Genomic DNA, 15,683 nt, shown 5'->3' with positions numbered 1-15,683 from the left:
AGTAAACACAAGGACTCCGTGGCTCATTCCCTTTGGTAAGATTTGCATTAAATGGAAGTATTCTTCCCAAACAACTAAGAAGACTTACGTAGCCTTTCCCTCACGGAGGAAGATGCAGGACAGGGAAAACTGCAGTGTGGCTGACACCACCTTCTTGGACAGGGGTTTAAACTTGAGTTTGACATCAGTCTGTGTGGGCATTGGGCTGGCGTACTGTTTCATGTTTATACTGCTGGTGGCTAAGGCCTTTCTCCGCCCTGATGGAGACTCCTATAGTGGGAAAGAAAGATCAACATTATATTAGATGATTATTGTATGGTAAACGGGGGAAAAACTCCCACTGTTCTACTGGCAGAACAGTGCACAGACACTGCAGGAAAAAGATGTTTTTAAGAATTTCATATTTTTTAGACCATATTATGAAAGATGAATCAGGTGTAGACCTTCACCATTCATTGGTGAAGAACAAGCTAAGAGTGGTTCCCTCCTCCGTTCCTCATTGTGAATTCAGTTGCAAAATCCTGCCTGATATTTCCTATCAAAGGTCCATGCAGAAGCCATTTCTGCTGTACTTCTTTTCAGAGATGTGCTTGGGGCCAGGGGCTAGCAGTCAAATTGGAATTTGGGAATATGCCACAGACAAGGTGATAAGAGTTATAGAATCGGTGACATGGCCCTGTGTGTGTGTGTGTGTGTGTGTGTGTGTGTGTGTGTTCAAGCTGCTCACAAGAGGACTGTGTGTTAAAATAAGAACTGCCGGAAAGCCTTGTCACTGACTGCTAGATATGGAAACTGAACAGCTGGGGATGTTCCATCCTTTTGTCTGCCCTCCCTCCAACAAAAACTGATGGGTTTTGTCTGCTGCAAGTCTGGCTATAGAAGCACCATGCTGTCAGTGAATATCAGGTTGGTTCACCTCCTTGCTGTGTTGATACCACTGACATACCATGTCCCTCTTTTCGGTTTCGCCTCCTCTCTTTTAACTGATTCTGTTTTTCTGATTGAAAACTGCCACATTCTCCTGGTTAAGTGATATGAAATATTTGCATGGGACAAGGGACTGATCTTACTGCCCGAAATCACACACAGGTGCACACATGTCCCTTCACAGGCCGTGTGGAATGAAAGCAGTAGGTAGTGATATAACACATGTCCTGTGATTTTGCCTGCTCTCACTTTTTTTTAGTCTCTGTTTTACTGCATGGATGTCTAAAAAAAGCATACCAGAGAAAAATACCTCCTTGTCTCAGCTGCAAATCGAGCCCCGAGGATTCATCCTCTCATGTGCACAATACCGAACAAAGCAGTGCAGCTAGCTCTCTTTCACACTACACCAGTTCGAGCACATATACATATACACATGGGCTGTGGCGTGTATGCTAGATAAAGCGATACAAGCTCTTTACATTGCCTGTTTCCTGATGTCTTCACACACAAAAACATACACACACCTCAAACGCTTTGGCTCTGTGGGGAAAACTCAATCTCAGCCTTATCGCTGAGGACCGTAGGGTATTCATTCATACATACACACTCATGAATGCACACACAAAGAATTTGTATCTGTTCAGAGTACTAAAGCTTTGGGTAATATAGTGAGAAACTGAGCAATCTTTAAATAGCGATCATACATCAATAGGACAATATTCTTTTTATTAAATACCAAAAAGACTCTACAATAACTCCAAAGTAGCATTTCCACATGTTGGATACCATTTCAGTCCTAATTTATCCTGCTCTTACTTCCTTTAACTTATACAATGAATAGAAGTGTATATGTCCTTGTGGCATCATCAATTTTTATTTTTATAAGATACAATGAATGGCAGAGATTATATCATGCAAGAATTGAGCAGGTGCTGTACACTTTGAAATTCAACTCATGAGAAAAGACACTTCATGGTAAAGTATTAAAAAAGATTTTATAGACTGTTACATGCTTACTTTGAAAGTCTGTATTAGCTAATGACGAAGTAACCATGACGTGCAGTAGTAACAATCAAATCCAAAGACAGATTTTGTCATCATTTGGAGACCTATAATATATCTTTTCAATATATAATCAGTCTAACATTCTTAGTAAACACAGAGCAGGCTGATGGGCTAGAGTAGTTGACATGTGGGATCAATAGGGCCTAAAGTAGTTCAGACTTCAATCATAAACCCTAAAATATCTCTTGCAGAGATGATCATAATATTGTTTCTCTAACCTCGTCTCCACTGTTTTTGTCCTGCCTTTCAATTCTGCCATCTCCTGCTGACATTCAACATCTCATCTAGCCCTCATAACCGCCCATCTCTCTCCATCTTTGCCTCCCCCTTTGCTACCACACTCCAACCAATAATTAAATAAAAATCTACAGAAGAAACCAACCGACTGACTAGAGAGGCCACTTGACATTTGGTGCTGACATTTGAGCCTTGTCGCTTGGCTGAGGAACATAATGACGTATCATTGCCACTCCGCCAACCCAAGATTGTCCACAGAACAGCTCATCAGGAGAGGAAGAGGATGAGGGAAAAGAGAAAAAAAAACTCTCTCTCTCTCCACCTCTTATCTCTCTGCAGATTACACCCTAGCTATTATACTAAGCTAATAGCGCATGTAGATACTTTATGAATGAATTTGCCAAATGCACCAAACACTTAAGAAGAGGGGATTTAGCAAAAAGGAGGATGGGGAGAGGGGGGGTCTTGAAAAATAGGAAATACTTAAGGATATGCAAATACTCGGGCAAAAGAATGGAATAACCGTTTCAACAGATTTGTGTAGTGGCAGCAAACAATGGAAATCTGCTCCATTTCCCTGGATGCTTCTTGTCAATCAATGTGTGTCTTTGAGAGGTGGAGGGGGGGAGTGGGATTAGGGTGAACAGGAGGTTGTGACAATGTGTAAAATGAAAGGGAAGGACAATACAGAAGTTTAATTTATTACAGAGAGGATAGGACTATCAATAAGCTCTTTTTCTGAGCCAAGAGAATGACTAAATACCTGAGTGAGAGAGTGTGAGTGTGTGGAGAGAGTGAAAGAGGGAAAGACAGGACACAGAAAGAGGGAGGGAGGGGTAATGGCTATATGCTGCCCCCTAGCTGTACCTCTTTACAACTGCAGTGTGCCACAGGAGACCAAGCTCTTGTGTAGATTTTTTTTACAGCACACTCACTTAAACCAGGCTCCACTAAAACATACCACAAACTAAACCTGCGACCTGCATACAGTCACTCTGCATGGCTTTGTGGGTTTATTTGTGTTGTATCTCAGACTACCAGTCCTGCCCCTCTTCCCTGGTGCCAGCTGGCCCTGGATCGATCCACAGATGCTCCCCTGGTGGGGGGGCAGGGGTCAGGGCAGGAGGGTGCCCGGGGGTCCTGCTGAAACCCTCTGCCCTAAAATGCCAATGGGACGGGCCGAAGAAAGAAGGGGTAGGAACCCTTTTGTCACTAAAGGGATGGATTAATGAGGGGGTAAGTGCTAAAAGAACGTGGGTTCTTTGTCTAGACCTGGTTGGAGATACGCACAGTGACAGTTGGCCAATTGTTAAAAAAAAAAATGCACCAACAGCTTTTTTAACGCAAGTCACCAGTAGCTTGATTTCTAATTTGAAGAAAATTGTTTGTTAACTTATGTGTCCACTGTTAAAGCCTACAATTAATTTCTCAATATGAAAAGTGAGAATCGTCCTGTTAAGTATGTTGTTGAACAGGAGAGGAGATAAAAAAAAAAAAAAAACGTTGCTCAGGTATTACAACAACGACAAGAAGTGATGAATCACTGGTTCCACATCAAGCAGATGATTATCTGACTTAAGCCTGCAAATACAAAACAAAACAATCCTGAACAGGGGTGAAAAGGACAAATAGAGGTCAACTACACTCTACACAACTACAGATGCATCATACATTTAAGATGTTCTTCAATGTTTCATTATCAGAATGTTTTTTAGTTATTATAAGAGTCGCATGAAACGAATCGGAACATTTAAAGTTATGCACACAGAGGCTATAAAAAAGCTATTCCACACAAAAGTGTAAACAGCCCTACAATTTGTATTCACAAGGCTCAGAAACAATAACTGCCAAACTCAATTTACCCTATAGAATAACCCTGAGGTAGCAGCAATTAGCCCTCCACACTGAAACCCCAAAATCAGCTGGCTCTGTCTGAATTCAGCAGTCAGCAGATTGGAGGTGGGTTGGGGGGGCACACTGATATTGCTCTCGCCTCAAGGTCACAGTTATTGGAAATGGAGACATCCAATGTGCTCACATCTCTCTTAGAATCCTCACACAATGGAGTGATTCCTCTGTGTCAATTTGGCCTCCCCTGATAACTGATAAGGCGGCCCTTTTTACATACCACCTATGAATGCTGCACTATAGGCATTATAGACACACACATACACACAGAGATTAAGACCAATTTATTCATCTGCTACTATTATATGCGAGGATTTATTTTTTTTCCCCAAGCAGAATGTGTGTGTGTGTATTTTAAGGCAACAATGGACATAAAAGGCGCGCAATACTATCACTTTGGTTAGGTGAATTACAATAACAATGGTTTTAATAATGGAATGAACTGTGCAAATGGCTTCATGTGCATTGTCATATGAACACACAGAAAATCTCAGGAGGACCATAGAATTACTCCACACTAGAACCGCATTGTGGATCAGATTTAATGTAAACCGCTCCAAAATGAAAACATCTCTCTCTGACCACCACCTCATCTGGAGTCACACAAAGACACACACACACAAAAAAAAATAAAGAATCCCAAAAGGTTGACAAACAGTCATGTGAAAGTAGAGTGATTAGTCACAACAAGAGCAGGATTAGGCTTGTCTTAAGGAAAGAATGGCAGATTATAGCACAGTGTGTGCCGTATGTTGGTTTAGAATGACGGGGCACTCCATCCGCTTTCTGTGAGAAACTAAATATGAGAGGCCAATATGTCAGGCCAGGTACAGGAACAATTATAGGAATTTCTACCAGTGATCACCAATAGATACCGGTAGCCTGATTGTCTCTGGGCAAGAGGAGTGCAGAGACTGCCACTTATTTTATATATAGGTGTGGTCTATCTCGAAGGACAGCTGCTGCAATTAACTTGTGTTCTGGTAACAAATATGTGATTTTAGTTGCATTATAGCAACATATGATGACAGACAACAAGATGTAAGGACATTGAGGAAAGGATGTTTGGTTTTAATTAGATATAACAAAATATTTTTACTGAGTACTGCAGCAATGCTACATTGTACATTGTAAACCTTAAAAGGCATAATAAGAAATCTCTGTTGTTAGGTTTATGTTGCTTGTTAATTAATCACATTTATGAACAGGTCATATCTCCTGCTTCCAATGTTTGGTGTGTGTCAGAGAGAAGACCCCAGTCACTGCACATACTGATAATCAGTCAACAGAGAAAACACTCGGTTACTCTGTGTGTGTGTGTGTGTGTGTTTAAAAGAGAAAAGAGGGGTGGGTTTAGAGCATGAGAGCAACAGAAAGACAGAGAGAGAAAGAGAGAGGGAGAGAGAGGAATGTCTTTAATGTAGGGTTTCCTCTGATGGCAGCAGATGAAAGGAGAGTCACAAACCAACCAGTCCTTAAAAGGCCTAATCCTAACTGGGAGAGTGGAGTGTTTTACTGGCTTGCAGCACACAAGTTTTGTAGAGGTTAAACAGAGTTAATGAAATCTTTAGATATAACAGCTCTAGCCCACACAGGTGAAACCCAAGTTAGCAGGTTTAAAGAACTACAAAAAGTTACCTTGCTTCTGTGGCGTCCACATTCCAATGACCAACTTAGCAACAGACAACAACATTACTTTGTACTCTGATTAAAAAGTGTCTTGTATGAACGTCATGTATGACGGCTGGTAAACCTGCACACTTTTTTGGCAAGTAATTCATTTCAGCCGTTTGATTCATCTACATCACAAGTAATGAGTGAAGATGCTTCGATGGACACCATATCTCACTTTTTCCTCTTCCCCCTTTATTTCTGTCCCTCCCATCACCTCCCTCTCGCTCTCCCCTCTTATCAGTGTGTCCAGGGTGCCCTACTCTTTTTGACTCTCTGGGTCTTTCTTTTGGGTGGCCCTCAGTGCCCCCACATACACTCAGACCCAGAGCATGCACTTCAGACAGGGGGCTAATGGGAAAATAAATTACCAGCAGGCAAAAGCCCTGGCTCTGCACTTCTGGTGGAGAGAAAGGGACACGGGGAGGTTGTAACAAAGGGGGGTTGGTCAAGAAATGGAAAGAGAGAAGGGTAGAGAATGCAAGAGAAGAAGAGCGAGTGATGGATAGCAAGGAGACTGAGGGAAGGAGAAGTCGAGAAAGATGGAGAAAATGAGGAAGATGGCAATATATAAGGGAAAAGGGAAAGGGGGGAGGGAGAGAGCGAGAGAAAGATAGCTCGACAGGATTAGCAAGAGTTCATTCCTGGTCTATGAAGTGCCTGCTCATCACTTTTCCTCCTATTTTACCGTCTCTGGCCATCATAGAGGCCTAAAATGGCCAATAACATCACCACATACACAGCCACCAAGCCAATACCTCCAGCTACTGTATCTGGGATTGATTACTTCCTCTGCATGAAGCAGCTGTCCAGATACGGTGGAAAGACGGACTCACCCACAGTGATGGTGTGTGACAGAGTTTGGTCCCATTCCAGTGCGTATCTACATGTATGACGTCCGACCAATTTTAGTGCATAAAAGGGGAGTCAAGTGGGTGGGGTGTTAATCTATATATAAGTTTGTGTAGCAGACAGAATAACGATAGCAGGTGACCACCAGAGTTCTTGTAAGTTTCCAGCCTTTTTTGGGGGGGCACACACACACACACACACAACTTCTGCAGCAGAAAGCTAAAGCTAAACACTAAACCAGCTTATTAATGTTATAGTATTACTGTGAAACTTCTGAACACTTAAACCTTTTCTTTTTATATATAAATATATGCCAACAAAAGTACAGCATAAGCAAATGATCTAATAATAATGATCGTATTCTTACATGCTCATCAAATAATGTGATGCAATAAAATCCTTAAAATGTATTCTGATGACTGCCGGATAATACGCCTATTGTCATGTTGTAGTTTCACTCCCAGATAACAGAAAAGATAGTGCCAGGTAAGCTCAAGAGTTTAGTTGATAAATCATAATGGACCATCTATACTTCAGAGATATCAAACGGTGATTTCCAAGTAAACACAAGATAAGAATTTTACTGGGAATCATTTCCACTCAATTCTCACTTGAAGGATCTGTTTGTTTTAGCTGTTTTTTTGGCAGGCTGCTGAGATCTGACGGAGCTATGATAGGGCCTTAATCCAGAGCAAAGCTGATTTGCTTAAAGGGAGGGAGGGGGGGGGGGGGTTAAGATGGCCTGTGACAAGAAACAATTGCCCCAAGTGAGAGTCTGCCTCTCTCCCACCCTGCTCCATGACAAAGGTGTACTCTCCATGCTAAGTGACAAATCTGGGGAGACAAAGAGCATTAGCAGGGTGATGCTCTGCTTCAGTGCCTCTGATTGTGGCCAACTCAAAGAGAATCTAATATGGATTTTAAAAAAGGAGAGGGAGAGATTAGAATGAAAGAGAAACAATGAACACCTTCTACCAAGGGGGAATTAGTGGAGGGATTGGATAAGGAGCTGGTGTGCTTTAGTGTGTGTGCATGTGTGTGTATGTATGTGTGTGCATGGGTGAGCGCTTGTTCTTTGAAATTCCTTTTCCAAGACAGAACAATAGTGTTGCCAAATTCTGTTTGTATGCATTTACATGTGAGATACAGTGCTCTCTTATATTATATTCCAAGCATGGATACCATGGATGAGCCACATGTGTCTGGTGTTTTGACATTTCAAAATCGATAGAAGACACAAATCTAAGGAGGATTAGGACAGTTGAGTTACTATGCTGCATCCACCAGACTTCTGCTCCAGTCACCTGTCCTTCAGCACATCTCAACACCCATGGGTGTATGCCTACAGTACAAGACACCTCAAATTCCCCACCCCAGCCACTCTGGGTGTGGTATGCCGAAAACAGGTTTATATCCCAAACAGAGACTGTTTAGGGATCAGTCTAACTGTCAGTGGCTGGCTTAGCACTGGCATCAGAGCACATCACAAGACCCTATTCATTGCCACTTAGCAGAACAGTCGCCTCAGTTTGCCAATAACAGTGTGTAAGGGTGTGCGCGCGCATGTTCACATACACACACACACACACTCACTGTGAGCGGATTTTGAAAAGATAATGTCAAACGAGTTACCCCGGACACAAGTTTAACCAAAGTTCATCACCAATGCCTCCGTGCATGCACACACATACTCCACCGTCACCTCACCCACACACCCATTATGCTGTGCGACCGACCCGCCCACTCGAGGCCCAGTGGGTCAAGCTTGTGGATAAACAGGGGGATTTGCAGGAGCTGGTGTTTTGCGGGCCAACAGGCCTGTCTCCATCGCGAGCAGCCATCTTAAGTCGCACAGAAGAAAAATAAATAACCAAGAGATGGAGATAATAACTGTTCCGCTGTCGTTGCCCAATAGTGCCTCACCAAAACTGTCTGACCACCCATCATCGCCATGTAACACATGACACCAAATACAAGGTGAGATGAGGATGAAGACAAGGAGGAAAAGTCGGATTAGAGTCGACTGAGGAGAAGGGCAGGTGACAGCATGTGAAGTCATGAAGTGATAGAGGACAACCTCAGAGATGACTGATAAGAGAGGGTGTGGCAGACAATAACAATGAGATATCAGGACTGTAGCTCTTGAAAGTTATTTTTAAACAAAAACAAAAACGTACATGTAAAGCGGACATGACATATATGACGATAAAATCCATTCAGTCTGTCTACCACAACATTCCAGTCTCTTGCCCACTCTTCTTTTGCTAGTTTGAGGCTCATTTACACTTTAAAACACCTCTGCTGAACCTTGCCAACATGTGTGTTTGTAGGTGAATGTGTGTCCCTGGATGCCTGCGTGTGTCTTCTAGGTCAGCTTGGGGACACAAGGCAGTAACAAGAGGAGGAGGAGGAGGAGGTACAGCTTGTATTTTTTTTTTTTTTTTTTAGGCTGGCACAAGCCTGTACACAGTGAACTGGCAGCCTCTACAGGGTCCAGACAGGAGTGGCACAGCAGCCATAATACTGTAACAGAAATAAGCTTACATAGAGGTACATTTTTACTGGAAAGAGCTTCTGTTTTTTGTGGATTTGCTTTTAACTTTATTAATTATTGACTGTGGTGACAGCACAATCGATCAGCAAAATATTGAAAACAATTTAAATGAAATGAAATATAAACGAAAACATGTAATGTTAGCATCACAAGCCACACACACTCGCTAACGTGGGAGTTTAAGTCTACAATAAGAAGGTGACACAGCTATATGGATGTCTCCCAGGTGGCACTTGTGTTTGGATGTATATCTTGGGGTCAAAGTCACACCGAATGAGGCAAAACCTGCTTTGGCTGGTTCAGATGTGTGCGTCTGTGTGGTTTAAATGTAACTATATGTGTGTGACAGGATGTGTGTGTCTGTGCGTAGTAGAATGTGTACACATGCTGTGTTCCTATGTGAACCCATGAAAGAGAGCGTATGAGAGAGAGACGGTGTGCAGGTGTATGTATGACTGCAGTGTCTGGTGACATCTGCCGCGTTGTTGGCTGGGAGCAGAGCACAGCGGGCTGCAGGAGCCTCAGACTAAGGAGATGAAAGCTGAGGTCACAACCCGGACCAGTGGGACGAGACGCTCACAAATACAGATTCACACATGCAAGTTAAGTAAACAACACAAACAAGAACTGTATGCACACAGCAGGCATATGTCTGTCACGAACACACACACACAAATGCATACAGCATGTGGGTCATGCAAGGCTGAAAGAAAAAGAAAAAGGACAGGATAAAGAAAAAAAAGAGAGATGAAGTGAAAGAGACAGAGAAAGCTGAAAAAAAATGCAGAGAAACAATGTCTTGCATCTTTAGGGGGAACAGTTTAAGGAGTTTAATTTACAAACGCATGCATGTATGGATGTAAGCTAAGGCTGATGCAAAGCTGGAAGACATTTTAGAAACATGTGAAAATATCTGTTTTAGCTACCAGTGTACAAATATTGCATTTTAATATCAATACATGCTTTTATTTTAACTTCATAAGGCAAAATAAAGAGAGACACCTATCCCTTACTAAACATTATACAGGGACACCACCCGTGCTCAGACAGTCAAACATAAGAATGACACCTGCACAGAGACAGAGTTAGGGACACACATACACAGCTCATGGCAATGGTAGCAGTTAGTCAGCAGACCAGCCATGTGACAGGGTTGTGTGGTGTGGATTAGGGGCCAGTAAGCCTATTAGGGCGACAGGAGGGACCACCCGGCCTCCACAGCCACCTACACACTCAGTGCACCTTAACACATAACAGACTAGACACACACCCAAATACTCCCAATACACAGGTGCTGTTTCTCATAAAGACACACACATAGACACCTAAGGAGAAACAGATACATGGTGTGTTTTTTGTGTTTCTTTTTTCTGTGAGCTCAGTGTTCTTATGTTGTTACAAAGTATGCGCATTACATTTTTTTTTTAAGAGTAGTAAAATGCTGATGTACTTCAACGCATAAAAAAAGAATCGAACAGCCTGCTGGCAGAAAACAGCAGCATTTATAGTTGTAATATTTCTGTGTGTGCGCTTTTAATGTGGAGCGTGAGAGCATGTGCCCATATGGGGAGGGGAGGGGGGGGGGTAATCACAAGCATCTGTCTTCTCTACTCATGGCAATTAATTAGATTAAATTAATTTGGAAAGCATGAGTGAATGTGTGATCCTATGCTAAGAAACGCCAGCTATTACAATCACACACACACAGGAACTAATGTACATCCTTCCAGCTTTCCACTAAAATGGATGTATTTATTCAAAATCAGCATTGAGAGCACATACAAACAACCTGATCAGACACACAGGCTCTTCTGCTTGACACAATAAATGAGGCCTTTTCAGTTCTCCAAACTATTTAAGAAATGGGGAAATGAGCAAAGGTGAAAACTTTGGAGACACACGCATGCACACGAGTGCAAATTAATCCCAATTTGTCGGCCGCAGCACGGGAGAAACTTTTGGGATTTCATACTTCATACCAGCTTTTGTCACCTTTGCGTGAATAGCCGAGGGCTGAAATAATTGTGTTTTTCTTCCCCGAGGCCCAGTCAGCGCTCACAAGCCACTGGCCTACGTAATGTGTTCCAGACAGAGGGAGGGGAGAGGGGGGGGGGGTATACACACCATAGCTATGTGTACAATACAGAGAGGGAGAGGGTGTGTGAATTAAGGTGAGGTGCTCTATGTATGTGTGAGTGGTTTGGTGTCACGGTTTTTCACTGTGTGTGTCAGTGTGTGACTGTGTGAGTGGGCATAAGTGGGAGGTATGTGGCGTGGAAATGGCCTTAATGGAGTTGGATGTGGTCCACAATAGACAGGACTTCATCTCAGACAGAGGACAGAAACAGAGAGAGACAGTGAAGAAGAAATAAGATGAAAAGAAGGGAGAGGAACCCAGTGACAACATGGCCACATCTTACAGTAAGCCGTAATAAAAAGTCCCACTGTTCAGGTTAGTTTATGCTTCAGAGGTGAATCAATGCTATAGCTCTGATATAGGTGCGGCATAGCTGGGGACTGTACGTCCCTGCCTGCAGCTTCCCAGAAATGTAGCTGTGTTGCCTTGACACAGACAACTGTTACTGGTCTACTTGGCAGCAGGGCATTTCCCCCCTTCACATTTCCAGCTACCTAAGCACATTTATCCAGTATATCCGGAGCTAAAAGCAGATGCAGAATTATTGCATTTACTTTCTGACATCCGGAAATATTCATACAGGAGCACACAAACACACCAATGACCTGAAACACATGCATGCAATGGCATAGGTTGCTTATGTAGGCTTAGGGTGAAGTGCAACACAGAAGCACAAACAAAGCTCAACCAGCTAGCTCCAGAACAGCTAGATGGGCTACTGTAGTGTCTAGTCTGCCCTCAATCCAGCATAAGAGGAAGATGTACTGTAGTGCTACACTGGCACAAACAGTTGTTCTGAAGCTAAACATGCACTGACTCTTTTCTGTAGCTTCTTACAAACTGCTCCTTTAAAGTGATAAAGGTGTTTAAAAGCAGTCAGTGGACATTTCCAAATCAATATTTAAAATGTGAATACAAGCAGCAGACAGGCTGTCAGACAGGGTGAGTGGTGATTTGGCAGCCATAGATTTGGAAATTCCTTCTTCCCTAGGTGACATTGATGTAATGCAAGTGAAAAAGGTGAAGTATGACTTGGAGGGAGAAAAGGGGGGGGTTACAAGGAGAGTGGGTCTCTGTGTATCACTGTATATTCAATGTATTCAGACATGATAGCTTCTCACTTTAAATACAACAGCCCTGTGTGTCTGTGTGGGTGTCTATGTGTGTTATTTTAAATCCTCACACAAAAGCTTTGAAGATGAGGGAAGTTGGTCTCCCATCTCCAGCTTTGGCTGATATGCAAAGGCAAGAGAGAATACACACAGACATACATACACACATTAACACCACCCCACAACCACCACCATGCACGTACACACACAAAAGAGCCTGTCAGCACAATGCCTTCAAATATAGCCGTCCAATCTTTTGACTCTCAATTTGCCCACCTTTTTGATAATACGCGCCTGTTTGAAAAAGGGTGAAAGGCAAGGGTAGCATGCAATTTAGAGATACTACTGTGTAGCCATTTTCAGTCTTCCACCTCTCTCCCTTTCCATCGCTTTCTCTTCTTTGCTCTCTCTCTCTCTCTCTCTCTCTTTCCATCTTTTGATTATGCGATTCGCCTTGGCGGACGAACAAATAGAGGAGAGAAAAAGGTAGTGTTTGACACTGCCATTTTCAATGACAAAATACAATCTAGCCAGGGCCAGTAATTCGACGGGGAGGGATTAGCCTAGCGCGAGGTTGGGCCCCCAGATTAAGACGAAGCCAGAGCGCAGGGATCTTGAATTTCATCATCTTTGGTGCTCGGGCACAATGGCGTATTCTTCCCCTTTCTCCTCTGCCGTCTGATGAGGGGTCAGGAGAACTCACCTCTCCTCTTCTTCTGTTCCTCCTGCTCAGAGGAGCACTCACTGCTGCATTCATTCATGTGTCCCTATTTTATATTACTTTAGATACCTGAGGGTGTGAGGGGGTGTCATTGGGAACTGGGCTAATCTATACAGTCATGCACAAGAACAAAGTCAGAAGAAAGCAAGGTCAGACATGTACGAAAGTTAAATATAGTGTAATGTTATACCATCGTCACATATACATCTTTAAAAACATTTCTTGCCCACTGACACAGTTACAAACACACACGGGTGGCATAAGGGGGTGATCCAAAAGATGTAATCATGACTGTTTGAAAGCGGTTTCACAGCTATAAGGATAGACTGCCCTCTTGTGGTTATTTTATGTAGTGGCTTAATGTCTGCTCATGGCCCGCTATTGGTGTAAAACTTGGGACTTTTGAGCAGCTTTTACTGGTTGAGACTTTCAGATTTAACATGACTCATGCCAACACAGCAAGCCCAAATAGAAAGAAGTTGTAAAGATCTATTTCTAAGCATTTCTTTTTATTTCTCTGGCTTCACTCACTGTCAGAAGAATGGCAAAGCAGTTATATGACTCTCTCCAACTCTGGTTAGATTGCTCTATTTGTGTCTCATTTGAACAGATGTAAATGCTACCATCATAACCTCAGGAAGGTAACCTGCTCACGATATCTTATTATTCCCATAACTGGACATGGTGTCCTAAGATGAGACTGTAAATGTGATTTGACAACCTAAAAACAGTGGATGCTAACAAAAAAACAAAAAAGTAAATGTTGAAGCAGCGAGGAGGTAACATTGAGCAGAATTTGAGTATACTGGCATCATTTAAATTATTTTATAAAGGCACTTTGGTCTGGACCCAGAGAGCCAAACTACATGTATAAATGCACCCGTGCAGTTTTAACCAGAACCCCTCTATATCCAAGTGTGTGAAGGTGTAAGGTTCCCTCCTCCCTCCCTCCTCTGCAGTTCTCCATTCCTGCTGTCAGGAGACTGGTGTTTGATCTTTCTGCCATTAGTGAGGTATGCAGAGACACAGGCAAACCCACAAACTTGTCTTTTTCTTTCCCTTTTCTTGCTCTGCTTGTTGCTCTCTCCCACGCTCTGGCCAGAGAACACCACCTGACCTGCTTGTCTTCTCAACTCTCTATCAAAGAGAGAAATGAAGGAGAGTGTCTTCTGTCATTACTTTGAGCTTGACGTGTACAAAAAGTGACAGTGTCAATGCACTCAAGCAGCTCACCTGCTTCTTTTTTTAAAGATGCATTTGCCTTTTAGTCTCTCTCACATATGTCTTTTCATAGAATTTAAAGATAACTTCCCACTAAAAAGGCACCAAATCGATCAATCCGAAAGCTAACCTTAAAATATATTAACTTCATAATGTATGCAAAACTCATACTCGTTTTAAATTGTGAAAAAAAGGATCTGTTCAGCTTTAGGTTCTGAGTTTATATCTAGAATCCAATGACCTTTAACCCTCATGCGTTGTTCGGGACATTTTTGTCCTCTGAGAGAAATTTTTCTGTTTATTTTGGCCATAACTTTGTCAATATGTGGACAAATTGAATCATTTTTCCTCAATAAGCTTAATTTTACATAAATTTTGTTAATATGATTTTAAAATTTTTCATAGGTCAACGGTACACTGTGGGCAAATTTTAACCCCCTAATGTGTTGTTCGGGGACAAAAACGTCCCCTAACTTTAACGGTTTTAAAAATATATTAGATAAATATTTTTTTGAAATTTTTTTGCATAGACCTTTTAATTAACTTCAGTTCTAATCAACAGTAGTGAAAAAATCATTTTCCCCCAGGATTTTAACCCTTTAATCACCAATTTTATAAGGGGTGGTGCTGAAAATTGAAAAAAAAACACACAAAATGGCTAATTTTTAATAGAAAAGGTGAATGTGGACTGGATTCTTTTTAACCTTTATTATAGTCTTGGTCATGTCAAACATCAGTAAAAAAATTGACTTTATTGCATTATTAGTTTTTGCACAGCACTGGATTTTCTTTTTTTCTCCCATTTTGTCCCATAGACTTACATTATAAACACACTTTTTTTGACTGCACAGCCATGGCACTAAATAATCATGCATTCTTGATTGTTGGTGGTTTACCCTGTTGGTAGGAGGTAACATTTGTGATTTTTACAGTTAACAACTTAATTACCATATTAACCCTTTACCTGCAGGCCTGTGCTCATGTACTGTAGTTTCTGGCTTAAGTATATGGAGTTATAGGGAGTATTTTAGCACATAATTGTGTGTCTACACACTGTGTGTGTATGTTAGAGAGGAAGAGAGCCATTTGCACACTGTCAGGGAAGGAAAGTCAGGAAAATAAAGTTACTAAGTAAGTGAAGTGTACCTAATTCAGACGTACAACGGCGATGCATAAGCATGTAAAATGAAAACATCCAGGAGTTCTGGCGTCTGAAGTTGTGGATGGGTAAAATAGCTGTTTTTTTTTTTTTTTAGCTTTCGGAAAACACGTCCTCCA

The 15,683-nt window shown here is 42.0% G+C and overlaps 1 protein-coding gene across 4 annotated transcripts in view; it reads right to left on the bottom strand.

Annotated features, from left to right (window-relative positions):
* ehbp1 (EH domain binding protein 1) overlaps nucleotides 1–15,683 on the bottom strand; it is a 107,717-nt gene that overhangs the window by 74,455 nt on the left and 17,579 nt on the right. For all 4 annotated transcript variants that reach the window (XM_028422872.1, XM_028422873.1, XM_028422874.1 and 1 more), the window contains exon 6: nucleotides 89–270. In XM_028422872.1, coding sequence (XP_028278673.1) covers nucleotides 89–270 — 182 coding nt within the window. The remainder of the gene's footprint in view (nucleotides 1–88; nucleotides 271–15,683) is intronic.

Source organism: Parambassis ranga, chromosome 15, assembly GCF_900634625.1.
Source record: "Parambassis ranga chromosome 15, fParRan2.1, whole genome shotgun sequence".
Classification (NCBI taxonomy): domain Eukaryota; kingdom Metazoa; phylum Chordata; class Actinopteri; family Ambassidae; genus Parambassis; species Parambassis ranga.
The sequence above is the reverse complement of the archived record's forward strand: the minus strand, read 5'-3'. Positions and strand labels throughout refer to the sequence as shown.